The sequence below is a fragment of the Macrosteles quadrilineatus genome, unplaced genomic scaffold (assembly GCF_028750875.1).
Source record: "Macrosteles quadrilineatus isolate MER2022 unplaced genomic scaffold, UCM_ALF_1.0 Scaffold_6__1_contigs__length_79288215, whole genome shotgun sequence".
In the NCBI taxonomy this organism is placed as follows: domain Eukaryota; kingdom Metazoa; phylum Arthropoda; class Insecta; order Hemiptera; family Cicadellidae; genus Macrosteles; species Macrosteles quadrilineatus.
Window position 1 is genome coordinate 25840731 of NW_026542599.1, and position 27090 is coordinate 25867820.

General features: G+C 35.5%; 1 protein-coding gene across 1 annotated transcript; it reads right to left on the reverse strand.

Moving 5' to 3' along the window:
- Window positions 1-424: 424 nt before the first annotated feature.
- LOC128996824 (unconventional prefoldin RPB5 interactor-like protein) lies at window positions 425-27090 on the reverse strand. Its single transcript, XM_054422310.1, has 6 exons — window positions 26811-27090; window positions 24149-24398; window positions 23095-23247; window positions 19502-19649; window positions 1857-2292; window positions 425-576 (listed from the first exon to the last, which is right to left on the reverse strand). Exons 1-6 carry the CDS (start codon window positions 26901-26903, stop codon window positions 469-471), a joined length of 1188 nt encoding a protein of 395 aa, XP_054278285.1. The 5' UTR covers window positions 26904-27090; the 3' UTR covers window positions 425-468.

A 27090-nucleotide genomic window follows, 5' to 3' on the forward strand; every position in this document is an offset into this window, starting at 1 on the left:
AACAAGTTTCAGCATCACCAATTACAAACATTAATACCAATACCTAATGAATATTCCTTTTGGACATTCCAATTTGGTTTCAAGTCAAGTAGGCCTACCACTTGCAGTCAATCCCACAAGCGCACAAAACCGCGTTTAAAAAAAAAACAACCAAAAAATTGATAAGGTACCGTAGTTAAAAAAAGTCTGGCTGTAAAGAGGGTACTGCGGCCTATAGTATGGTTTTAACTTTGTCATTGACTTAAGACGTAGGATTTTAACCAGAGACAGAAACCATCAAATTGTTCAGCGCCAATGGCTGTCGAATGAAATGCTATGCATTAAGTTGAGACCAAAGAAATTGATTATATTGAAATTGAATATACATATTTCAACTATAAATAGTGGGAAACTAATGAGAAATACAGGATAAATAAACCAAAAATTAAATTTAAAAAATATAAATTTATTATGGTAATACATACTAGGCTATCTTTTAGATGACATTCTTGCAGCTTTGAATTTACTAACAGGCCTCTGGACTTGAGGAATGTCTGCGACTTCAGCTGTTCTCTCCACCACCTGATCGCTGACTGCCTACAATCACAAAAGATCAGCTGTTACAGTCTTTATTGGGCCTATTCATCATACTACTACAATGAAATAGGCTTTGCCATCGTACTTTAATTTATTGTTGATAAGTTTTAAGAATTGAAATGTTTCTAACTACAGTAAAGGTACATCAAAACAATGCCCATTTTATTATAGAATTAACCTTCCTAGTGTTAGGCTGGAGAAACCTTAGAAAAGATATGAAATATTTGGCATGTATGGTGATTTTCTTATTAATGGCTTTAAGTTTTGATAAAAGATATAGTGTGATATTGTCATTTTAACCCTGATCAAAGTGGCTTAACCCCCAACACTGTAGAAATAAGAGTTGAAAATTTATCAGAATTTTTGTAATTTATCCCATAAAAATCCATAAGTTACTCCCTCCGTTTGTCCGCAACAATTTAAAATGTGCCTATTGGGGGAAAGTAGGCCTTTGTGTCAGTTTTCCAATAAGGTACCATTTATTAAGAATGAAACCATTTAGTAAGAATAGGAGTTAAGGAAAGGCCAATTGGCTGATTAGGATTATTATGTACAAGGATAGGGATCAGCTAGCTTACCTGGTAGATAGAGTCCAGATTAGCCTTGATTACACATAAAACACATGACACAACACAGAAAAACTTAATATTTCGTCCCAGTTAGGGACTTCATCAGAAGGGAGAAGAAAGAAAACTGGCAGTTACAGTTCAAATTCACAAGTTCCACAAAAGTGTTGCCAACTGTTGTTTAAAATTAAATGAAAATTCCTGTTGTTATGTACATCTATATACACATACACTCCTATATATACATATGGTGGTTGACTTTTATAAAAATGAAGCTAGCTGAGGGAAGGGTTGGGTGAATTATCTGATGTTAAGGTTAGGAGGGTTTCTGGAATCAGTGATGTATTGGTAGGCTAGTTCCCACCTTCTGAGTAGGGAGCTGTTACATTGGTCTTTGGGGAGGGATTTTATGGCTTTTGTGGTGAAACATGTATCAAAGTCTAAGTTGTGGTTTGCTGCATGTATTGCAATGGGTTTGTATTTGTTTGTTTTAACATCCTGTCTATGTCCATTCATCCTTTTCCTAAGATAAGAGTTTGGGTGGTTAGGCCTATATATTGAGCTTGACAGAGTTTGCATTGTAGTTGGTAGATCAGGTTTTCGCTATTGCATGATCCCTATCCATTTAGTAAGAATGTTAACAATCTTTAACCTAAAGTGGTGGTCTAAAGTGGTTGACCATGAATGATGGAACTCAAGCAGATAAAAACTTACCTTTACAGCTGGCTCCTCATGCAAAACGGGATGCTGATCTTCTATTTGATCAAAAGTCAAATTAGTTTGAGAATTGTCCTTGATGAAATCATCAGGTGGGTTATTAACAACAGGGGAAGGTTTCAAAATTGACTTTGGTGCTTTCTGTTTTAAATATTGAGTATAAATGTCCGAGGGGCTCATTATTTCACTACTTATCGAAGGAACTGGTACACTTGTTTCGCTATGTTTGAAAACTATTCTTATCGCAATTTCATCATTTTCACTCCTTGGTTCATTTTCACAACTGTCCTTTTCTTCTTTAAATGAAACTCTTCTTTGTAAACAATTTTTTTCACTTTTTTCTTCTAATTCACATGTGTCGTCGTCTGAGTCGACATCTTCTTCAGAATCGCTTTCTGTATCTTCTTCTTCTTCCTCCATATCTTCATTCATCCTGTTATACAAAGAAAGCTTTTAGTTTCCTTAGCTCATAAAGCCAAATTTTTACATGATCAAGTGCAACATACTTAAACTGTCCCTAGTATTTAACTTATAAGATGCTTACTTCTATCACATCTTGAGCAGTTTGACTGACAGTGTCAGGGGTGGGGACAGACTGGGGCGTAGGTTTCCCCAAACTGTTGAACCTGCGATGTTGCCAGTTTTCTACAGGGTTGACAGACCGGTTAGATTTAGTTTTTATTTCAGTTCTAAAAATGATGGAATTGTTCAAATTTTTCTTTTCTTGAATATTAACTTTTCATTTCATCAGATTAATGGAAAGAAGGCACTACGACTTATAGCTAAAGTACCCTGAAGAAGTCCATATAAAACAGTCTTTTCAAGTTTTAAAATTTTACGATCTGTATATTTTAGAAGCAGTATTTTGGGTACTCAAAGACTTGCCCATTTTCAGGGACGGTCACACAAACCATATGTAGGCCTACAACACTAGACATAAGAACTTAATTAAGCTTACAAGCCATAGATTAACATAACACTATTTGAAGATCACCTCAATATGAATTGGACCAAAATGTTAAAGCTTAAGCTTAGATCCTGATCATTTAAAAAAAATTGCCACTCCAAAGATTTCAAAAATGTAAGGACTGGATGCAGACCAAAACATATAATTCTGTAAATTAATTTTTAAGTGGAAATTGGGAGGGTTGAATATTTAAATTGTTTTCCTACTAAGCGTTTAAGTACAAAAACAGCAGTTTAAGGGAACGACAAATGCACACCGACAAATGTCCATCAAATTTGAGAGCCACAGGGGCGAAGCCCTTTACAAAACATTTAACTCATTTTAAGGCCCAATTCACACCGAACGGACGTCGGGCGGAGACGTGGCACGGACGTGGCGAGGACATATGTCCTTTCCTCGCCTCCCCATGTAAACAAATTGGTCAATGCACACACAAGTGACGTGGCGCGGGCGGCCGCCCTCTCGCCACCGCCACGTCGCTTCAGCGTCCCTCGTGGCGTATCGGAAGTGGCATGTCCGTAGCGCGCCCGTTGTTCGGACTGCAAATATTGTACTATACTTACCAAACTTCTTGTGTATAGTGTGCTTGTACTTACCAACCTTGTTGTGTAGAGTTGTTTTTGTGTGTAGATTGTGAGTTGTTTCTTCAATATGTGAGATGACATTGAATTTAATATCAAATTTTGTGAGGAAGTAGAACAATTCCCTTGTTTGTACTAATTAAGTTGAAAGAAATTAACTAACACCATTAACATTAATAGAAATTAGCAAAAACCAAAGCGTCTAGTCTACATACAGGTTGTCTCGCCACTGTACCGTCTCTTCGGTGTGCATTGAACACGCCACGTCACTGCCACATCTGTGCCTCGTCCGTGCCACGTCTCCGCCCGACGTCCGTTCGGTGTGAATTGGGCCTAAGGTATGTAAAACTTGAGAATGAGCTGCTTTAAATTGCACCAAATGCGTCAAAACCAGTTAAAACCTGTAGGAAGACTTCTGTTCAGCCCTCCAAATAAATTATGAGATTTCACAACCATTTCATATTCAATTGTGTTTTTGTGAGAACAATGAAATATTGGGTTTCTGAAATCCAGCTATTTGTCTTTCAGTCTACTCTTACGCCTGATAAGATTCAATTTTAATTGGATTTTGTCACTAAACTAAAAAATAGCTTGAAGACAAGGACTCAAAATAATCTTCTCTTCTATCTTCTATCTTCCATATATATAATAGGCTAAGCCGTTTTTTGTTAATCAAACTCCTCCGTTATTATTCGCCCGATTTTGACGTTTGGGGTCTCAAAATAAAGGTTAAAACGTGTAGTTTTAGATTTTTGATAAAGTTGTTGGCAAGGTCGTCAGAGGCCCTTTAAGTCAGTTTTTTCTCCATAAGGATAACATGGGAGATAATTTTTATTTATAAAAACATATGTTTTTAGTTGAAAATAGTCAAAGTCTACTACATAAGAAATTGGTGTTTATTATGACTGATAATGTATAGTAAAGTTAAATCATGTTTTGGGTACCTTAAAGTGTACTAATAATGGATCATACTACTTTATTTTAATGCTGGGAATAGTAAAATTTAGTTGAGAATAAGTTACCATGATTTACAAAACTGTACTGTAACATTTTTTTAAAATCACAAATCTTTGACATTCATTATTTTGACACGAAACAGCTGATGCACCAGACAATCTATACTTATAATACCCCCGCCGCAGCAAACCTGCAGACTAAGCGAATTTCCATATACACAGCTGGAATTCCACTAAATTGTTCCCTTAAAATTGTCAGATTTATTTCCTATTTAAACATCATTAATACTAGGAGTACGCTCTGAAGTCGCGTATGAGAATGAACGAAGACAATTCCATGCATACAAATAATCCTTCTTAATGGTACCTATTAATTCTATTCTTTTTACATAATCAGTTGCCAGCAAGCAGTTTGATTTTGCTAAAGCCCTAAGTTAGATCAAATTATTAATTTTCACTAAAAGGGGTCTCGACTGTACTTTGGGAAATTGAGGAAGGACCAAAAATGAGGGAATTTGCTTTATCATGATAACAAATGGACAACAGTTAAAAGGTAGGGAAACTTTAAACTTTAGTTCACAATGCAGTACTATCATGTGACAGAAAGTATGATTAAAAATCATGGTCTGAGTTTCACTTCTTCAAATTAAGTATTATTATGAACATATTTTTTAAACCTAAAGGATTCTATGATGCACATGTAAACTGATACATGAACAAATAACATATTTCAATGTATTACTGTAAAAAGGAAATTTCTCAATTCTGCATCTTAGTAACTTACTATAAAGTAGTCAAGCTATGAAAAAACCTTACAATTCTTTGATATTTTTTATTACAATAAAACTTTCAGACAATAACAGAAAGACTATCTTCTACATCAACCATAAAAATTACAAATCACAAAATTGAAAACAGATGTAATTTGTGTAGTAGCCCTATTAGAATGAATATTAATGCTGTAATGTTTACACAAAAGCTTAACAGATCTAGTAATTAATGCATGAGCACCCTAGGTCTGTTGTAAATATTAATTTGAGTAGGTAGCCTACTTCAGAATTATCATCAATTGTTTGATGGCACAAAATGATGATTATGTAAAATGCATGTAAGAAAAATCTACTATTTAAGTAAGTTATATCTTGAAGTGTAGGGACCATGACACCAGAAGAAATCCTTTTCAAAATTAAAAAGAATAATTAATTAATCCTGACTAAAGAATTTTCTGAATAGGGTTTTTGCTAGCTTTAGTAGCCTGTACTGTATAGGTAGTATACATACAGTAGCAATAAATACAGTGTAATGGAAATTGAATGTGAGGTAAAAAATAACATGATATATATTTCAATTTGTTTTATTGTCTATGTAATAGTTTATACAGAATATTGTAACAGATAATTAATTAGACCGACTGTACATACAATCAAGAGGTAGGTACTATATTTTGTCTTCAATAATTACTTACATACTGAGCTTAGTATAAAATAAATAAATCTGACAAGTTTGATCAAAATATATCCACAAACAAGCCAACTACAACACTTTACAATATTCCCCATAAGAATAACATTCGGAGTTTTAAATGAAAAATATTTTTAATTTTCTCCGTAACCAATAACCGTACAAAAACACTTTGATACTGTATACTAAATTATTTTTTTAGGCTCTTTCAAAAGGTCTGGAGAAAAATTGGTTAATTTAGTGTTTTAAGGGTAAAAATGGAAAAACCTATTTTTACTCCATAAAATCCCCAGTTAAACCTCGATCTCATGGTCAAATCATGCTGGTTTGCAAATTCATTCAAGTTTATCCCGCACTACACCTTCAAACCAAATTTTATCGAAATCGGACCAAAATTCTATTCTGCTAGTAAAGACCTTTAATTTGATGTGCATGTATGCAACCTATGCTTCTATTTAAGATTTCCTTCAGACTCCTTGCGGGACGTGCCCATGATATGACAGAAAATTTAAAGTTCCTTTAAAAAGTAGATTTTTAGGTGTGGTGTTGATGTACCAAATCTTACATATTAAAAAAATTTTGTTTTTCTTTTCCGAGTTTGCTTGGTTCTTCTACCCGACCGATTTTCATGATTGAGGTCTTAAATTAGTATGCACGCACAGATTTACCATCAGGCATCGGCATATAATTATCTATAGTCTTACTCGGTTTATACGTAAACAACATTTGCTCCCCATGTATTTCTTATGGGAGTTAAATTTGGTTTTTCTTTTCCGAGTTCGTTTGGATCTTCTACCTGACCGATTTTCATGATTGAGGTCTCGAATTGAAGGTATGCACGCACAGATTTGCATCAAGCATCGGTATTCATAAATATATATATTTAACCATAATCCAAATCGGTATATATGTAAACGAAATTTGCTCCCCATGTATTTCTTATGGGAGTTAAATTTGGTTTCTCTTTGCCGAGTTCGTTTAGCTCTTCTACCCGACCGATTTTCATGATTGAGTTCTCAAATTGAAGATATACACGCACAGATTTGCTATCAAGCATTGGCATATAATTATCTTTAGTTCAACTCGGTTTATGCGTAAACGAAATTTGCTCTAGTTATGTATTTCTTATGGGAGTTAAATTTAGTTTCTCTTTGCCAAGTTCGTTTAGCTCTTGTACCCGATAGATTTTCATGATTGAGGTCTCAAATTGAAGATATACACGCACAGATTTGCCATCAAGCATTGGCATATAATTATCTTTAGTTCAACTCGGTTTATACGTAAACGAAATTTGCTCTAGTTAAATGTATATTCCTTATGGGAGTTAAATTTGGTTTCTCTTTGCCGAGTTCGTTTAGCTCTTCTACCTGACCGATTTTCATGATTGAGTTCTCAAATTGAAGGTATGCACGCACAGATTTTCCATGAAGCATCGGCATATAATTATCTATAGTCTCACTCGGTTTATACGTAAACTAAATTTTCTCTCCATGTGTTTCTTATGGGAGATTTGGTTTTTCTTTTCCAAGTTTGTTTGGCTCTTTTACCCGGCCGATTTTCATGATAGAGATCTCAAATTGAAGGCGTGCACGCAAAGATTTCACATCAAGCGCCGGCATATATTTACCTACTGTATTACTCGACCAAAAAACATAATGAGATTAATTTTCAAATTCTTACTTCAATTTAAGATGTAGTACCTGGGGACCAAGCTTTGCTCGAGGAAAATCATTCCCCCACTCTGCGATGCCAGCCTTTACTACTTCCTTCACCATTTCCTACGTCTCGGACCTGTTTCCTTCCCTTCTCATACCATTTAAGTATAAGAGATACATTAATCTAACTGCCACAAACGGTTCCCACACTCTGCGATGCTAAACTTTACTACTTCCTACGCCGTGGACCTTTTTTTCATCTTTTTCCATAGCATTTTAGTATTATAAATACATTAATCTAATTTCCACAGACATAACCCACACTCCGCACTGCCAGCATTTACTACTTCTTTCACCATTTTCTATGACTTGGACATGTTTCCATGCCTTCCCATAGCATTTCAGTATTTTAATTTCAGATACCTAAATCTAACTGTTACAATTAATTGGTTTCCAGTTCCCAGACTCCACACTGCTCGCCTTTACTACTTCCTTCACTTCTTCCTACGCCATGGACCTGTTACCCTCCCTTCCCATTGCACTTTAAGATTGCAGATACCTTAATCTAATCCTCATAAACAGTTCCCACACTCCGGACTGCTCGCCTTGACTACTTCTTTCACCGCTTCCTACGTCGCGGACCTGTTTCCCTCCCTTCCCATTGCATTTCAAGATTGCAGATACCTTAATCTAATCCTCGTAAATAGTTCCCACACTCTGGACTGCTCGCCTTGACTACTTCTTTCACCACTTCCTACGTCTATGACCTGTTTCCCTCCCTTCCATCTAAAGATTATAGCATTTTAAGATTGTAGATACCTTAATCTAATCGTCATAAACAGTTACCACACTCCGGACTACTCGCCTTTACTACTTCCTTCACCACTTCCTACGTCGCGGACCTCTGTTTCCCTCCCTTCCCATAGCATTTTAGGATTGTATATACCTTAATCTAATCGTCATAAACATTTCCCACACTCCGGACCTCTCACCTTTACTATTTCCTTTACCACTTCCTACATCACGGACCTGTTTCCTTACCTTCCCATAGGATTTTAGAATTGCAGATACTTTAATCTAATCGTGATAAACAGTTCCCGCACTCAGGATAGCTCGCATTGACTACTTCCTTCACCACTTCCTACGTCGCGGACCTGTTTCCTTACCTTCCCATAGCATTTTAGGATTGCAGATACCTTACCATCCTTATGGAACAGCTGTAGCCACTTTTATTGTTAGTTCTGTCTGGTTTTCTGTAGATGTCGTGTTTTGTTTACAATTTGTTTCTATTATTTTTGGGGTTAGTTTCTCATTATTTGTGTCTCACTGTTTGGTAGTGAACGAGTTATCGTTTTTGAATAGTATTATTTGGTTAAACGAGGTTTTAAATTACTGAAATAACAAGAAACAAATTGTAAACAAAGCACGACATCTACAGGAAACCGGACAGAACTAACAATAAAATTTGCTTCAGCTGTTCCATAAGGATGGGAAATCTACCTAAATCTAATTGTCATAACAGATCCCACACTCCGCACTGCTAAGTTAGTCTTTACTACAATGTGTCGAGTAAGCTTCAGTATAATCATTGCTCAATAGTAACAAGTGATGTTTTTTTGCTTTTGTACTGTATTTTGTAGTTTCTAGTATACTGTGGGTAGTTGCCTTTATGAACACATGTGTTACAGCTTACAAGTCTTTTGTTTACTTTTTCCTTGTTATTTAATTCAACCAACATGGTTACTTAGCAACCCATAAGACTAATGTTAAAAATATGTGACTTTTAGTTTTATTTTTCTACGTAGTTAGATTTTTGTTGGCAGTTCTAACTGCAGTAAACTCGTTTTTAGGCCAAAAAAAAACTATCTACAACATTTGAAAAAAATCGTCGGAGCCGTTTTCGAGATCTTTCTGCAAGCAAGCAAGCATACATACATAGCCTACATAAAGCAAACATTGCTCGTATTAGAGTATAGGATTTGACCAGTTATAATAATATAATCCTATATATTTTGGTCAAAGAACCTTTAGGTGAAATACCAAATAATTGGCTTTCATTTAAGCTATTTGTTATTCAAATCGGACGAGTTTCAAGCAATTGCAAGGAGAAAACAACCAACATAACAATAATTTTTCATAATGTTTTTCGATGATTAAAAATCAATAGCTCCAGTATTGTTTATGTCTTTTATATGTCTTAGACTAAAAAAATTGGTAAATTTAAACTTAGGCTTTAATTTGAGTTATTGATCGTTTGAATCAGTTAAGATCAAGAAACCTACTGTAATACTTAAAAAAATTATAAATACTATTATTTCTTGGATAGCCTATTATATTTATTTTAACGCTGCGGAGCAGCATGGGTCCTCTAGTCTTATTGATTTATCTGTCGTTTAGAAAATTTTAAACCGTTCCGGGACTTTTGGGACAGTCTGTATATAAAAATTTGAACAAATAGTGTTTTTGGCCTCTAGGGACACGGAAATGAAAAAGTAAATTGGTCCCGGGCCTAGGTCTTACCATGAAACCTACGGTAATAGCTACTTCCCCTAGATGGAAATTCGCTAAAAGGACTGTGTGTCACCCTTTTACAGTACTGTACGCTGTAACAATCAAATAATATAAAAAGTAATTATTTAACTGAATTTTACCATTTTAAAACTTGTAAAAAAAAACAAGTTACGTCTTTGTAAATCTATCTCTTTATCACACACATTACAGATAGGGCCTATGTTAAAAAAATTCCTTCACCACATAGCAGTGAACTATGGATGACGTAAGGCCCCTTTTAGGCACTGAGGATAGTACCGCGCCACGAAAACCCCACGTCTGCAAAACTCGCATGCGGTTTGGGAGCATATCACTGGTAGCAGTGACAGTTGTTGCACCACAGTGCATTTAAAGGCTACCAAAAGACCAAATGTACCTAAAGCCGAAAAAAAACTGCGTGTACTATGTCCCCCACACTGGACATGCAAACCGCAACTATAGAGCAACTGCAGTGCATAAAAGCATCCAGTTGAGTAAATGTTCTTATAGAAACGCAATGGCTGCCTCAGTGCAGCAACCACGTGCACCACGTGCCTTAGGGTTTTTGTCAAGGACCAGCGTCAACTATAGTTGACAATGGGTCTGGACTCACTGGACCGACGTCAAGTATTTTGTTGATGTCAAAAAGCGTAACTTACACTTTATGGTTTGTGACAAATGTACAGTTTATTTTATCGACTTAGTTGTTAGTTGTACTTAGGTCTAATGTTATAGTGGAATAAGGAATGGAATAATGCCTAAATATTCTGTTGCTGTGGTTTCCATGTGGTTGATTTTTTTTTACATCTCGATTAGGTCTCAATGCGTTAGTTGACCCAGTCCTTTTCAAAATAGTTAGTGTGTGTTTATTATAATATTTTTGTGTTTTATATTATGGATAAAGATTGACAGGTACTTTCCTGTTTAAGTGAACATTCATTATAATCGATGATTTCTTTTCGATATAGGCCTATAGGCCTAGGTATTGAATTTTTCTATCTGATATATTGATAATAAGAAGAATTGAAACATATCAGCTGACAACTTCGATAAGGATGAATAAATAATAAATATTGATCAGTATCAACTAAAAATTTAAAAATATTTTAGCCTATATACAAATGAAACTGTTCTAAACTAACCTAAACAACCAAACTTGCTATAGGCCTAACATTTCAAAATTCCGTTTGATAGCCTATTCCCTTTATGCATCTTCTGTTTTCAAACAAAACTTCGGAACCGGTTACTTAACCTAGGCCCTACAGCAAGTTTGGTTAGTTATGTTAGGTTAGTTTAGAATAGGTCTTTCCTAATTCAATAGGCCTATATAGGATTAGGAATATTAAGGAATTTATTTTTGCCTATAAATTAAGTTAGTTTTTAATTTGTGGTACTGGTAGGCTAATTTAAATGCGTTTAAAGGTAATAAATCAGAAGGAATACGGATCATGAAGTAAAACAACAATATCAATATAGGCTATCAAAAAGAAATCATCGATAATAATGAATGTTCTCTTTAACATACTTTATACCTAACTAACCAAACCCAACCAACCAAACTTGATATATCGAATGAAATAATCTATATACCTAGGCTATCGATCAATATAGGTAGGCCTATATTTAACTTATTTGATTGTATTTAGCCCCACTTATGAAAGTCTACCCAATTTAATTTTGTTTTCCTATTTCATAAAAACAAATATTAAGTTATTCGCAGAAGATATGCGTCCGGTCTGGCATGGGACGTGGATTAGGCATGCGGTAGTTACTGTCATAACCTAACCTAACCTATTATTTATCAACAATCCATACGATTTTCGAAAAAAATAGCTGTACGATGTAGATTTTGTTAAACTTATTATTGTTATAACTTTTTTATTAGTTAAGATACGACTTTTTACCCAATGACCTTTTCTATTGGTAATATTTTTTGGATTAAAACTACGTTTTAACCGATGTCCTATCTCGTACCGTTCTCGAGCTACAGTCATTTCGATGTATAGCGCGTTCCGCCATCTTTGCCCCCCTCCCCCAAGTTCTCGACCACCTGAAAAGTAGGCGACATTCGTATTTTGTATCACCACAGTCCATATTACAACTATCAGCAAAGATATTTGATATTACTTCTTTGCGACACTCACAAATTAATTCTACTTTCGGTAAAAAATCTACACGAAAAGTCCATTTTTACATATTTTATACAATAACTTGTTTATTTATAGAGATACGACCTCGGACTCAATGACCATTATTGTTGTCCACATGTTTAGGATTACAACGACGTTTTAACCGATGTTCTATCTTTTACCGTTTTCGAACTATCAGCGTTTTAACGCATAGCGCAAACCGCCATGTTTGCCCCCTCCCCCCCACCTTATCGACCACTTTTGAAATAGGCGACATACGTAATTTTGATCACCACAGTCCATATTACAATAATCAGCAATAACATTGCGTACTACTTTCATGCATGCTCAACCCCCCTCAGCTCCTGGACTACTACACCACAAACACCGATGGCTAAACATCGTATCGTTGAGGTAATTGCGTTCTGGGCCCCCACAACCCGGTGACGTCACTGCCGAATGCCTAATCCATGTCCGGTTACCGGATGCGTATTCTCTGTGTGAGTTATTTCAACCCTACTTGTTTAGAAAAACAAATAACTTAAATAGGTTTGGTCTGTGGATTAGTTTTAATTCAATAAGCTTGGTCCAAAAGGGAAATCTGGCCTTTAGGTTAGGGTAATGACTAAAGTTTGGTGTCAACTGTATTTGACGATCGGTAACAGACTAACTTATACAGAATAAACCAACGGAACGTCTTTTTTTAGAAATGTTAAGCTAGCCTAACTTATCTTACTTGTTATTAAGTTGGGCCTGTCATAAACTAAAATAAACTAATCTTACGCATCCTAACTGCCGCAGCACTGTGTAAAATATTCTTCTTAAAAAGATCGGTACCTTCCTGTTAAAGGGAACATTCATTATTATCGATGATTTTTATGTTGATATATCAATATTAACAAATTGAAACATATCAGCTGACAACTACGATAAATAAATATAGGCTAGTTCAGTATCAAGAAAGGAGGTAATTTGGCTGCACTTTACTTTAGGTCCTACACTCATTCGAATGAAAATATCGATTATTCGATTGTTTCATTCGATATATCGTTTGGTTAGTTAGGTAAGGTTAACCTAACCTAACTAACCAAACGATATATCGAATGAAACAAGATATCGATCGATATTTTCATTCGAATGAGTGTAGGACCTAAAGTAAAGTGCAGCTGGTAAGTTTTAAAAAAATATTTAAATGAAACTGTTCTAAACTAACCTAACAAAACTAACAGTACTTTCCTGTTAAAGGGAACATTCATTATTATCGATGATTTTTTTCTCTCGATATATCGATATTTTTGATTTTCTATCCAAAACAACAACAACAAATTGACAACTGATCTTGTTTAGGTTAAAATAGTCCATTATATGGATTAAGAAATGGAACTGTTCTAAGCTAACCTAACATAACCAACCAAACTTGCTGTACGATTTAAAAATTCTGTTTGATAACAGAAAAGGCAAGTTTAGCACTGAGTTTTTAAATGTTACACGTTACACAGCAAGTTTGGTTAGTTATGTTAGGTTATTTTTTTAGAACAGTTTCATTTCATTATTGTTTGTTGATACTGAACAATATTTGTCGTAGTTGTTAGCTGATGTTTCAATTTGTTAATATCGATATATCGAGAAACAAATCATTGATAATAATGAATGTTCCCTTTAACAGGAAAGTACCAAACTAACCATCTCGCTGTAACATTTAAAAATTCTGTTTAATATTCTCTACCTGCCTTTTCTGTTATGAAACGGACTGGTTGGTTATGTTAGGTTAGCTTATAGAACAGTTTAGTTTCTTAATCCATATAATAGACTATATTTTAGCCTAAACAAGATCAGTTGTCAATTTGTAATTAATTGTAAAGGAAAACAAAAATACTGATAAGAATCGAGAAAATCATTGATATTAATAAATGTTCCCTTTAAAAACAGGAAAGTACCAAAAGATCCAAGGCTTATGTAAAATGTTCGGCTGCACTTTACTTTAGGTCCTACACTCAATCGAATGAAAATATCGATCGACATATTGATTAATCGATTGTTTCATTCGATATATCGGTAATTTGGTTAGTCGAATGAGTGTAGGACCTAAAGTTAAGTGCAGCCAAATGTTCATATTAAAAAACATATCTTACAATCAGAGGTGCCCATCCCCCCCAAACCCAGAGGCGCAATCCCCCCCCCAAACCAAAGGAGTAGTCCCCCCCCCAATTTATGCTGCCGTCTATTTAAACCTACCCTCCCCTCACCAATTTATCTGACAATTTTCCCTTTACCTCATAAAACAAGCATTTAAAGTATTTAGTAAACTTGAGGTACGAAAAACAAACTTGCTGATAATCAAAATTAAATGTTTAATATGAAACGTCATTTAATACATCAATATAAATCTAACTAATGGACGAATTAGAAGTTTTTTAATTTACAATTCAGAATCTGTATTGTCAGCCAATATGTGTGCTCAGTATTGCAATTGCAATAGACAACGTCTTCAAAACGTACAACAATATAGGCCTACTCGGTGAATTACTCTACTCCAACACAGTACTGTACAATATATTAGGTGGCGTAAATTTTTACAGGGCTTAAGAATTCAAACAGCTTTAAGTGCATTAATAATACTTTGGCAAAAGTATATTGTTTCAAAATTATAGGCAGAGTCACGAAATAAGACAGACTTGTTGCTCACCACTCCCAGGCTGCCTTCTACAAAAATCGCCGGGCAAAATACCCACAGTATCTCTTAATAATTGCCACCAGTACAAAAGGTTTTTGTGACGAAGTAATCTTATAATTCATTTTGATAGCCCCAGGATTGCCTTTTATGACTAATAATAGTAGAAACGCATCTTGTCAGACAATCCGTTTGTACACAAAACACGAAACGATAACAGATAGGCCTATCAATTCATGCGTGTATATATTGCCGCGGGCAGGACTAGAAGTAAACTGAATCAGGTAATGACGGAAAGACGTGGTCTCTGGATTGGTGTTCGTGTTATCAAAAGCTGAAATTGGACTAATTCTATTGACGGAGGAGAGTGTTGAAAATATAATGGGATTCATAATTGATTTTTCCATTCAACATTATTGACAATAATAACCAATTTATATGCTGGATGGTCTCGACATTCTACATTACTGCAGAAAAGGAAATTTATTAAATACTTTGAGGAGTTTGAAATATACATAAAACTATTGACAGCACATTATAATTATGAATCCCATTATATTTTCAATACTCTTCTCAGTCACTACAATAGTCCAATATCAGCTGTTGAAAACGCAGACGACAATCCAGAGACCAAGTCGGTTCGGTCTGTCATAACCTGAACCTGATTCAGTTTACTTTACTTACTTCCAGTCCTGCCGACGGCAATGGAGGAATTGACAGGCCTATCTGTAATCGTTTCGTGTTTTGTATTAAATGTTTGTCGTATTCTGACGACACCTCCAAAAGTGGATCTTTTTTAAATCCTGACGATGGTGGAGTTAAAGAACCACCAAAACATATGTAGCAAGTAACATTCGACACTGGTATATTAAGGATTGTCTGGAAAGGTCCGTTTTTACAATTCTTAGAAGCTATCTTAATTACGAACGGCAAAATGTTGTTGGTGGTGATAGTGAGCTACTTAGAAACACTTTTTCGGGCTGCTCATACAAAATTATACATTCATTATGACAGCTAGCAAAAAAATATCCCCCCCCCAAAAAATCTCAAAATAAGTCCCCCCCCCCAAAAATTCCTGTGGCGCAAACGCACCACAGTACCCCCCCTCTGGGCACCCCTGCTTACAATCAAAATTCTAAGTTATCTTAAGCCTACGGTATCGCCTAAAAATGGAACCCGATGATACAATAAGTAGGAGCACAACAATCGGGTAGACTTCCATATCTGTTGGCACAAACAACCGAATGAAATTGTTGATCGATATATTGATTATTCGATATATGTAGCCTATGTAGGCCTGCCGGTAATGTATGATGAATGTATCGGATGATGTATGAATCGATGATTGATATATCAATTATTTCATTCGGTAACTTATATCAAGTTTGGTTAATTAGGTTAACCTAACCTAACTAAACTTAATCAAATGAAATCATCGATATATCGAGCAGTCTATACCGTAAATTGATATTTTTCATTCGAGCGAGTGTAGGACGTAAACTTAAGTGCAGCCTAAGTTTACAGCAGCTTAGGTTCGAACAATAATATTTCATCCGAAAAATATCATAGGCTAAGGCTAAATTGGCTGCGGGACTGCACCCTGAAGATAGGGTAGGTAACCTACTACAACACGTAGGCCTAAGCCTATAGGTACCTAATAACTTAGCTAGATGAACGTTAAATACATTACCTTTCTAGGCCTAGATAGGCTATTAACTTACCTATCTTTGTTTTTTTACTTGCTAGGGAGGCCTTTGCTCTACTGTATGTCAGTGAATAATGCATAAAATCAGATTGTTAGTTAGACAAACAAAAGTAAGTTAGGCCTAACTTGAAAGTAGGCTATATTTGTAATGCAGCATTAGTAACACCAGCAAAAGATTTTAACATAACACTCACTGATATGCCATAAGATAGCTTAGCCTTTGTCAACAGACACACTTGAAACATACACTTCACATGACACAGCACTTTCTCGCTTGAGTTTATATTTTTGAAATTCCCCTGTCCGTCTCACCACCAGCCTTTTTCCACTGGCTTGGTTTTAAGGGATCAATGTAGACATTTGGGCCCAACCTTATGTCAACTCCAATGTCTTGATCTTCACTTATTGGTTATCTTAGCCTAGGCCTAGTCCTTACTTTGTTATATTGACCCTCGGCCTCAACAGCATTAGGCTATTATAAGTAGGCTAGGCAATTAGCTGTTCAAAGCAGTAGCAGGCTACCATTTTATTAGCCTATTACCGTTCAATAGGCCTAATTAGTGAAGTGTCTATAAGCTGGGTTGTCACATAGTCAACTTAGACTAATTAAAATGTGTCAATAGGTACTACCATAGACTAAGCAACACAAGGGAGTATGATTTATCTATGGTACTACTTAGGCAAAATCCTGAAAATGGCCTTCCTGCTGTTGTTCTTGCGTCCATTGACACACGCGTCAACAACTATATAAGATACTTACAGGTACTAAGTTTACTTGTTTCGTTGGTGTAGCCTAGAAAAAGTCAATTCGTCAATTGTTGTAGGTTAAACCACAGATAAAACATACTCGTTAAAGTGTTTAGGCTGAGTAGCTTGAGATTTGATTTAATAAGACAAAGACACTGGTCACTGATTTGCATTCTTTTAAACATCGATTCGGTCGATACTACTAACTTCAAAGTAAAAGTCTGTTGTCTCCTAGCAGACTGCAGTTATTTCCTGATTCTGACTTCTGCTCTGCAGAGTGCAGGCAGACTACGAATTCCTGCTGAAGATATAATTTGAAATAATACATTATTTTATTATTGGCTTAAAAGCAGGCCTAAGGGGTACAATTTCTTAACTGGGCTTGGGCTTGGGCTATGCTAAATTGCTAATATCGATTGAAACTATCGATTCGATTACGATTAGTAACTTAAACCTTCAACGGTCAACGGCTTCGTCGACCGTAGCGTCGTGTAGTCGGACCAAACAATCGTAACCTCTAAACATGTAAAAATTTATTCTTTCATTAGAAATTCCATTGCAATAAATTTCTATATTAGATTATATTTTTTAACCACTACCAGTTATATATTTTTTTAAAGTATTCTAGAAGTTGTTATAATGTGAATACCGTACAACTGTTACTCTATGAATAAAAGAGTTCATTGGCTAGTAGTTCTCTGTGTCTGAAGTAATCGACAAAATTGTTGCTCGTAAAATGTAAACAAAAAAAGAAGAAAAAGGTAGCTCTTAATGTTATTCTTATGGGACAAAATTAAAATGGTTATTTAATGATATTTATTTATTTCAGCAAAAATTATCTCCAATAAACAATCCCACGCAAGCTAATATACTATAAAATCTTTGTGCAAAACATCAAGTTGATATACATAGTCATTGTCGAGTTATCGTTGTGCAATGAGATGCATTTTGTCATGTATGAGAATTCACTTCGTTCATTCAATTAATGAGTACTTAGGTTTGCTGCTACAGGGAAGAAAATAGGGGGGTTTTATTGAAATATTAATAGCTCAGTATGAAGTAAACAAAATTTCAAAATTTCATTAATATATGTCCATACACAAGCAAGCTACAACACTGTATTTACTCTCCATAAGAATAACATGGTAATTTTAAATTTACATTATTTTGCGATTTTTCCGTAACCGTTAGGCATGCAACAATGCTTCAATATACTAAATTATTTGTTTTTTTGAACTCTACAAAATGGTTTAGAAAGAAATTGCAAAATTTTATGTTTTCAGGGTGAAAAATTAGAAAAACCCATTTTTACCCCATAAAACCCCCCATAAACCCCTGTTCCCATAGTCCGATCATGCTGGTTCGCGAACTCGTTCAAATAAATGTAGGTTTACACGTTTATACCAAATTTCATCAAAATCGGATCATTTTTGCTCGAGTTATCGCGCTAACGGACACATATATAAATATATATATGAATTTGAACGGATGGTGTTTTTGGCCTCTGGGGACCTCAAAACGAAAAACAAAATCGGTCCCGGGTCCAGGTCTTACCATGAGACCTACGGTAATAGCTTATTCCCTATATGGGAAATTCGCTAAAAGGCAAAGCCCTCACTCACTCACTCACTCATCACTAATTCTCCCACTTCCCATTTACCTAGGAGGCTGAAATTCGGTACACCAATTCTTTGGGCATTAAATAGGAAAAAATAAGTAGTTTTTATTCTGATCGGGCTTTTGGGCTCCGCCCCAGTGGCTCTGAAGTTCCCCGTGTTAACCTTATGATTTTTCATATTTAAAAGGAATTAATGAATCTTAACAGCTGTTTCAATTAAACAAGTTGGTTCTGTTCTATGATGTTCAATAGCATTAAAGTTACAAGGATTACCAACAAGGTGCAGCACTATTATTTTTTTAAATTTATTACAACAGCTAATTTGTAACTAAAATGTGAGAGAGCGTAGCGAACAAACTTCAACCTGGAGGCGAGTTAGCGTAGCGAACGAGCTCCAACCTAAAGCAGGTGAGTGAGCGTAGCAAACAAACTTCAACCAGGACCTGATTGAGCCATGCGAACGAGCTCATCTTGAAAATGAACGAGCATTTGACATCAAACCACATTAGGACAGGACGAAATCTGTCGGGCCAGCTAGTATATAGAATAGTTCACTATAGTGACTCCTGTTTTAGACATTAAAGAACATTTTGGCTAATCAAATTGAAGTTTTAATTCCTCACCTATTCAAATCATCCTCCAATTCCTCTTGCATATCCAAGGCGTCCAGTCTTCGCCAAAGGTCTTCCTCTGATTCTATTTTAGGCTTAGGGGCTTGTCTTAGTTCAGCTAACTTTTTACGATACTCTTTTTCTTTTTGTCTGTGTCTCTCTGCAAATTAAATCACAAAAAATAACAAGTATGTCAATAATCTACACAAGCAATTTCAGTGCAGTACTTACCTAATATTACAGTACCAAGAGTAGCATTTTTAGTCTTTTAGTTGCACTAACTATATTCCGTTGTCTTATATTTAACTATGTACTACTTGTAATAACTTAAACCATTGAATTTAATGTTTTTTTATCAATGTTATTTTGTTATAGTTAGGCTACATCGTTTTATGGGTTTTAAGGAATATTTATTTTAACAAAACTGTTAATATGTTTATAAAACTTTTTTGACACAGCCTATCCAGTTCAATCTGTCATGAGACCTACGGTAATAGCTTATTCCCTACATGAAAATTCACTAAAATTAATAATTGTTTTCCTCCTTTATACATTAGCCTACTTATAGTAGCATAGAAAGAATAAAAACGGTGTTTTAAATCTCTACTAATCTCACATAACTTATGCCAATTCTAACCAACCTGGACATTTATTTACTTATGCCAATTCTAACCAACCTGGACATTTATTTAAGTTTGGCCCTCCCACTGCCTAAGCCACAAATTAGTAGACACATGTATGGGAATAGAACCCGCACATGTAGGAAGACCTCAGAGCTACACTTGTCAGTATGTGACACCAGCGCTCAAAGGTAGTGTTTCCATACGCGAGATTTTTATCCCGAAAACGGGATTATTAGACTACCTATGCGAGCGGATTGAAACAGAATGCGGGATGAAAGGGAATTTTTGGCTATGAAATCTGTTTTTCTTTTTAATACAGATTTTTACATAAAAACCAATCCTAATTGATAAAATTACTTTAGCAAATATAATAGCAAGTGTAAACAGTAGGCCTAGTTATTTAACATGATACGTCAAATGGATCACTCGGGGTGGATCAAGAAAATTCATGCGGGATAAAACTGGATTTTTGTTTTGGTTGTGTGGATACACTGCTCGCTGGTTAATTCTACAAACTACTTGGGCACCAGTGGGTTAGCAGCATGGCTACCAGCACCAAGAATTGCTGTGACAAGCTACGCTCAAGATATAGACTTAGGCCTAAGTCAATACAAAATTAAAGAAAACTAGTTAACCGCCCGTGCTCCGCCACGGGAATATTGTCAGCAATAAAAGAAATAATAATTAACAAATACTGTTTATCTTTGTATTTTATTTAGGGGTTGTTTAATTTTTTACATGAAATAGAACTGATAGTTTGCCTGTATAAACTATTTTATGTTAATCAAACCGATATATTATTTTAACCAAATGAATGTTTTATATTAATTCGAGTTTCATTTGAAAAATAAATAGCATACGAACTGGGCAATGCTGATAACCTAATAAGCAGCTATTTATGATATTTAGATAATTTGCTCAAGTATATTCCTATATTCGTCCGTTTTTTTTCATTACATTTGTTGTATGGAATAAAGATAGTCACTTAGCCTACATGTAAATCACTCATCAGCAGTCGGTCGCATTTCACAAATCTTTGACCCATACTGTGAGTAAAAGCTGTGTTTACGTCGTATATATAAAGTTGGGCATACTTTGTTCAATGTTAGAGGGTATTAACGGTCCAATTTGATGGAAAAGGAGTCGTGGATTTTAAAACTATGTAGACTACCACTACCAGAAAGATGTTGATTCAAGTGAGACTTAGAACTGGCCATTTCAAATGCAGATTTGTATTATATTTTACTCAAATAGTTTTTGTCTCTTTTGACCCTTAATACTTTTTTTATAGTCGCTGTTTATAAGATTTTCCATAAACTCAAAATGTTGATAAGGTGATATTTTACCTTCCCCTTGTGACAACATAAGGAAAAAATATTTGTATCCCAGTTGGTCTGTTCTGACTCAAAATTCATAGATTTGCAGTACTGACAAATCCAATCTAACGACCCCAATTCAAAAAAATTGGTATTTTTTAGAAGGGACTTCCAGAGCACATTTAACACCATCACTGCTCTTTACCTTTAGTTCGATGGTTCTCTACATGTTTTTTTCGTTCTGTATGTCTCTTTACGCCCGGTGAATGATTACCTTTTCTTTTTGTACTTTTCACACCCTGGGGTTAATTATAAAGATTTATAACGCTATAATGACTCGAGTCAACATTGCCATTAAACATCAAATCACATACTTCTTCGCCAGAACCGAATGGTAAGTCACAGTTTCTCAAGCAACTTCCCCGTGTACTTGAAAAAAAAATCACTGATATATTGTAGTTCCACGTATCCCAGCGTACTCGCCATCTCGAGAAGGTAAAGTTTGGTACCACTGTAAGTCTAACACTGATCTTGAGTAAGATTCGTCACCTACTATAAAATGTTTGTATGTTTCCCTCTCATTAGCAATTATATCTACAACTTGCAAGCGGATTACCCATGATTATTCTGGTGGCCGTAGAGAATAAATTATATTGATCAAAACAATAAGTTTCCATTCCCTACTATGGGTATTATTTCACATTCCATACTCAAACTTAAACTCAATTACCACTTTACTTCAGATCACTTTGCAGGAAAACTAAAACATTTCAAAAATAAGTTAACAAATACACTTTCCTTGATCAAAACCGTATGTTTATAAACAGAAACTCCAAGTTTAACAATTGCATACTGAAAGTTAGGTTATAAAAATAATAACCAATGTCTGACAAACATTAAACAGCTGACGAATAATTTATAAACTGTATATTCTTCAATAAGAATTGTATTGACTCGACCTTTAAAGGGCTGTAGGTCGTAGCCCTTGGAAAAAACGTAAATTCTAAGGAAGTTCGGCAAATCTACACACTATCCCCTTTAATTTGAGACATAAATCTTGTAGATCGGTCCAGTAATTACTGAGAAAACAGTGTTACAACTGTGTATTAAATATACAGATTTGTAGGCATTTTTAAAATGTTTGAAGGGCCAAAAACTGGGAGTGTGTAAAAAATAAATAGGCCTATCCTTCCTCCATCTTTAATTAACATGTATTAGGCCTACCCAGTTATAGTCTTAACCAAGTGTGATTTTTACCGTTGTTTTTATTTACATTAAGACGACACATAATAAAAGGACTGATGTACCGTAGGCCTAAGTTTAGTTATTCTCATTTCATAATTAGATTACGGTATATAAATGAATCATAAGTAGGCCTACTATAAAAAAAATTAGACCAATTCGTATATACCAAGGCAAAAATGTGGTTCGGATTCCACTATAAACTGTAGGTCCCTTAGTTGCCATTAGCTGTATGGGCTATTAATTAACAGCTGTGTCTAAGGAATAAGTCGGCCTTAGTCACTAACAAGACTACAAGATCACGCCACTCATCATACACTCATCTTCATTCATACTCGGCTTAAAATACCTACTTTGTATGGTCGCCATTTCATTGAAAAGTATTATAGTAGGAAAGTGAAATGAACCACACAAAGAATATTACCTCTCCATTTCTTCTCTTCTTCTTCATCGTAAGCTTCAATGATCTCCTGAGTTTGATCGGTGCCACGGAATGCTTCGTTCTCAAATGGGAAAGTCTTGCGTGAATTCAACAGTTCTTCCTCCTTCTTCAACTTATCAAGCATTTCATCACAACCTATGGAAAAATGTACACATATTTAAGCTTAACTCATATTTATAAAAGCAATGAAGTCATCAATGAAAAAAATAGTGAGTAGTTTCAAACTTATATTAATTGATTATTAACGTAAAAAAATTATAATAATTACCGTACCAAAAGATTGATAGATGTTTGTAAAGTATCCAGACAGTAATAGATACTTTTATAACCAATAACCTTTGATAATTGCAATTTAAGTGATTTAAAACATCTAATTCATCTTAAGCACCGGCCAAATTTTAAAAATTCAGATTTTATTTCAGTTATGGATTTCTTTCTAAACGTCGAGTGATTACGTTACAGGAAAGGATTAATTTGATTTGTTGGCTTATTAAAAAAAACCTTAAGTTGAAAATGAATGATTGGTGAGTGTAGACTGGAGCAAGATGATATGTGAATCCTTATTACTGACTAAAGATAAAGCGTATGTTTAGTCATGAACAGATTTTAAAAAGCCTGATGTTCGGATAGCTTGGCTCAATTTCAAACCATCAAAAACCTACTGGCTTTTCCCATGTTTAAAGCGGCAACCTTTTGACCACCATTGTTAAGTTATATGGATAAATATTTATCAAAAACTGGTTACTTATAGTGCTCACATTGAAATCTGTAGGTCACTGGTTTGATTCCAAACAAGATTAATATTAAACCCAGATTCTGTTTGTCATTGGGGTAAATGATTCTATCTAACAAAAGATCTAAGCTATGTCAGATAACAACACTAGAGTTTGAACCGTTTCCTTAAGAATAAAACGTACAAAATGCCTATGATGTTGATAGACACACAAATAATCACCTACCGTATATAGGATCTTGGATCAACTAGGCCTACTTTATGCAGCAAAAATAATTAATGTAAGTTAGCCTAAATACTTACTTTGTATTCTGCGTTTGCATATATCAGCGGCTTGTTTGGCAGACTGCTTGGCAAACCAACCATCACCTAAACAGACTAGGATCTCGTTTGTGTGGACCAGCTGTCCTCTCATTAAAGCTTTTTTACCAATAGGCACCATCACAGGATGAGACAAGCTATCTCTCATATTTAACAATCGATCGCGTAACTCTTCATGATCTTTCTTGTAGTCTTCCCAACGTTTGGTCTGTATTGCATTCTGCAATAGTGCCTGAAATTCATAACTTAAATTAGGCCTATAACTTAGTCTTTGCACCAATAGAACACTAAAATTTGTTAGTTCAGTTTCCCAGGTTGCTATTCAGTTCAGTTAGTTCAAGGCCCCACTAGGAAAAACAGGCCATGCTGCAGGATCCATGACGTCACACTAGTGGATAGATTTCATTGATAAATGCATTACCATGTGAGATTTCCATATGTTTTAGGTAAATAAACAAGTTGGCTGTTTGTAAGATTTTAATGGTAAGAGTTTAGTACAACTATCCACCACTGAGACGTTGTGTTGCGCAGCCCGTGCTGCAGCATGGCCTGTTTTTCTGGTGGGGCATTGGTTAGTTTCCCCGCCTGAAACATCAAAATGATTTTGCATGGTTATGTTTTTTTACTCCTAAGCCTAAGTTATGTTCTATGTCTCTCCTTTGAAACGAAAACAAGATCTGGGATTGCTCCAACCTTGTAGCATATGCATGACAAAGATAACTTGGATCTAAAATACCAAGGCCTATTGAAATAAGTTTTTATGAGTATTCAATAATCTCGTCTCGTCCTCGTTACAACAAAAAAGACTGATCGTTTTGCCGATAAAATATCGACCGACTTATTACCGACCGTCCAAAATCGGTGTGTGTGCAAATAGCCTATGTGTGCAGGAAAGAAGCAACATGAACCGATAAAATATCGACCAACTTATTAGGCTCGTTGCACACACGCCGATTTTGGACGACCGGTATTTTACCAATAGTGAACCACAGGCGGGAACGAGACCTTGCACACACGCCAACCGCTGATCGGTGCCGGTAAAATGCCGATGAGCTGCCGGCCACTGCCACTGCATACCGCCGGTGCCGGCGACGCAGTGGCGTACGTAGCTAAATACAAGCTTGCACACGCACCGATTGTTTGCCGACCGTCTGGCAGTTCTCGCTACACCATCCTCCATTTCAAGCCACTGCTCTTCTGACATTTTTAATTAGTTTTGGTAGTGCGTGTTTATAACGTTTTAAATGGGTGACTTAATAGATAAGGATGCTATCGACATTTTGAAATAGGTAGTTGAAAATTTTACTGCTATCAAGCCTTAGTTCTTAAAAAAGTGTGTGGAATGTTCCCGTTTTTTCTCTGCTTCGATTAATTGGATAAATCCAGAAGATACGTTTGATCATACAGAGCTTAATACCTGTGTCAATACAATAACTACATAGCAACAACTCTTTTAGGATTAAGTATTCAATAATAACTCAATAACTCGTTTAGTGAACCAAGTGGACACAATTACATGTATAGGTTAGGTCAAAATAATATAATATGCATTTTAATTGAACTTAGAATATAATCTCTTAGAATAATATATTAGTAATCTCGTCTCGTCCTCAAACACAACAACAGAGACTGATCGTTTCACCGATAAAAATCCGGTATGTGTGCAAGCACCATGATCCGATAAAATATCGACCGACTTATTACCGACCGTCCAAAATCGGTGTGTGTGCAAATAGCCTATGTGTGCAGGAAAGAAGCAACATGAACCGATAAAATATCGACCAACTTATTAGGCTCGTTGCACACACGCCGATTTTGGACGACCGGTATTTTACCAATAGTGAACCACAGGCGGGAACGAGACCTTGCACACACGCCAACCGCTGATCGGTGCCGGTAAAATGCCGATGAGCTGCCGGCCACTGCCACTGCATACCGCCGGTGCCGGCGACGCAGTGGCGTACGTAGCTAAATACAAGCTTGCACACGCACCGATTGTTTGCCGACCGTCTGGCAGTTCTCGCTACACCATCCTCCATTTCAAGCCACTGCTCTTCTGACATTTTTAATTAGTTTTGGTAGTGCGTGTTTATAACGTTTTAAATGGGTGACTTAATAGATAAGGATGCTATCGACATTTTGAAATAGGTAGTTGAAAATTTTACTGCTATCAAGCCTTAGTTCTTAAAAAAGTGTGTGGAATGTTCCCGTTTTTTCTCTGCTTCGATTAATTGGATAAATCCAGAAGATACGTTTGATCATACAGAGCTTAATACCTGTGTCAATACAATAACTACATAGCAACAACTCTTTTAGGATTAAGTATTCAATAATAACTCAATAACTCGTTTAGTGAACCAAGTGGACACAATTACATGTATAGGTTAGGTCAAAATAATATAATATGCATTTTAATTGTACTTAGAATATAATCTCTTAGAATAATATATTAGTAATCTCGTCTCGTCCTCAAACACAACAACAGAGACTGATCGTTTCACCGATAAAAATCCGGTATGTGTGCAAGCACCATGATCCGATAAAATATCGACCGACTTATTACCGACCGTCCAAAATCGGTGTGTGTGCAAATAGCCTAACTTAAGCTAGGGAAGTTTGGTTTAATATTATAGCTTAGGCCTACCTGATTATGTGTCTGTAGTAATATGCTTTGGTAGTTACTTGATGCCTCATTTAGTATGACCTGCAGTTCCTGTATGTTTTTGCTGACTTCCATTTTGCAGTTCTTGTGAAAAGTAGAACTTCTGAATGGTGTAAATTATGCCAATTATCTAACTTAAAGTAGTAGGTTAATTTTTCAAACTATTCCTAGTGAAAAAAAAACTTAAAAACTTTGCTAACATTTACGATTACAGCCTAGATCACTGAATTCAAGAATATTAGAATAATAAGGTTAGGTCTTT

Excerpts from the sequence above, each read along its gene's own strand:
- LOC128996824 (XM_054422310.1), bottom strand. The coding sequence starts at position 26,903 with ATGGAAGTCAGCAAAAACATACAGGAACTGCAGGTCATACTAAATGAG. Across the intron at positions 23,248-24,148 it reads ATGCAAACGCAGAATACAAA|GTTGTGATGAAATGCTTGAT; the intron begins GTAAGTATTTAG and ends ATTTTTCCATAG. Across the intron at positions 2,293-19,501 it reads TTGGAGGATGATTTGAATAG|GATGAATGAAGATATGGAGG; the intron begins GTGAGGAATTAA and ends TTTGTATAACAG.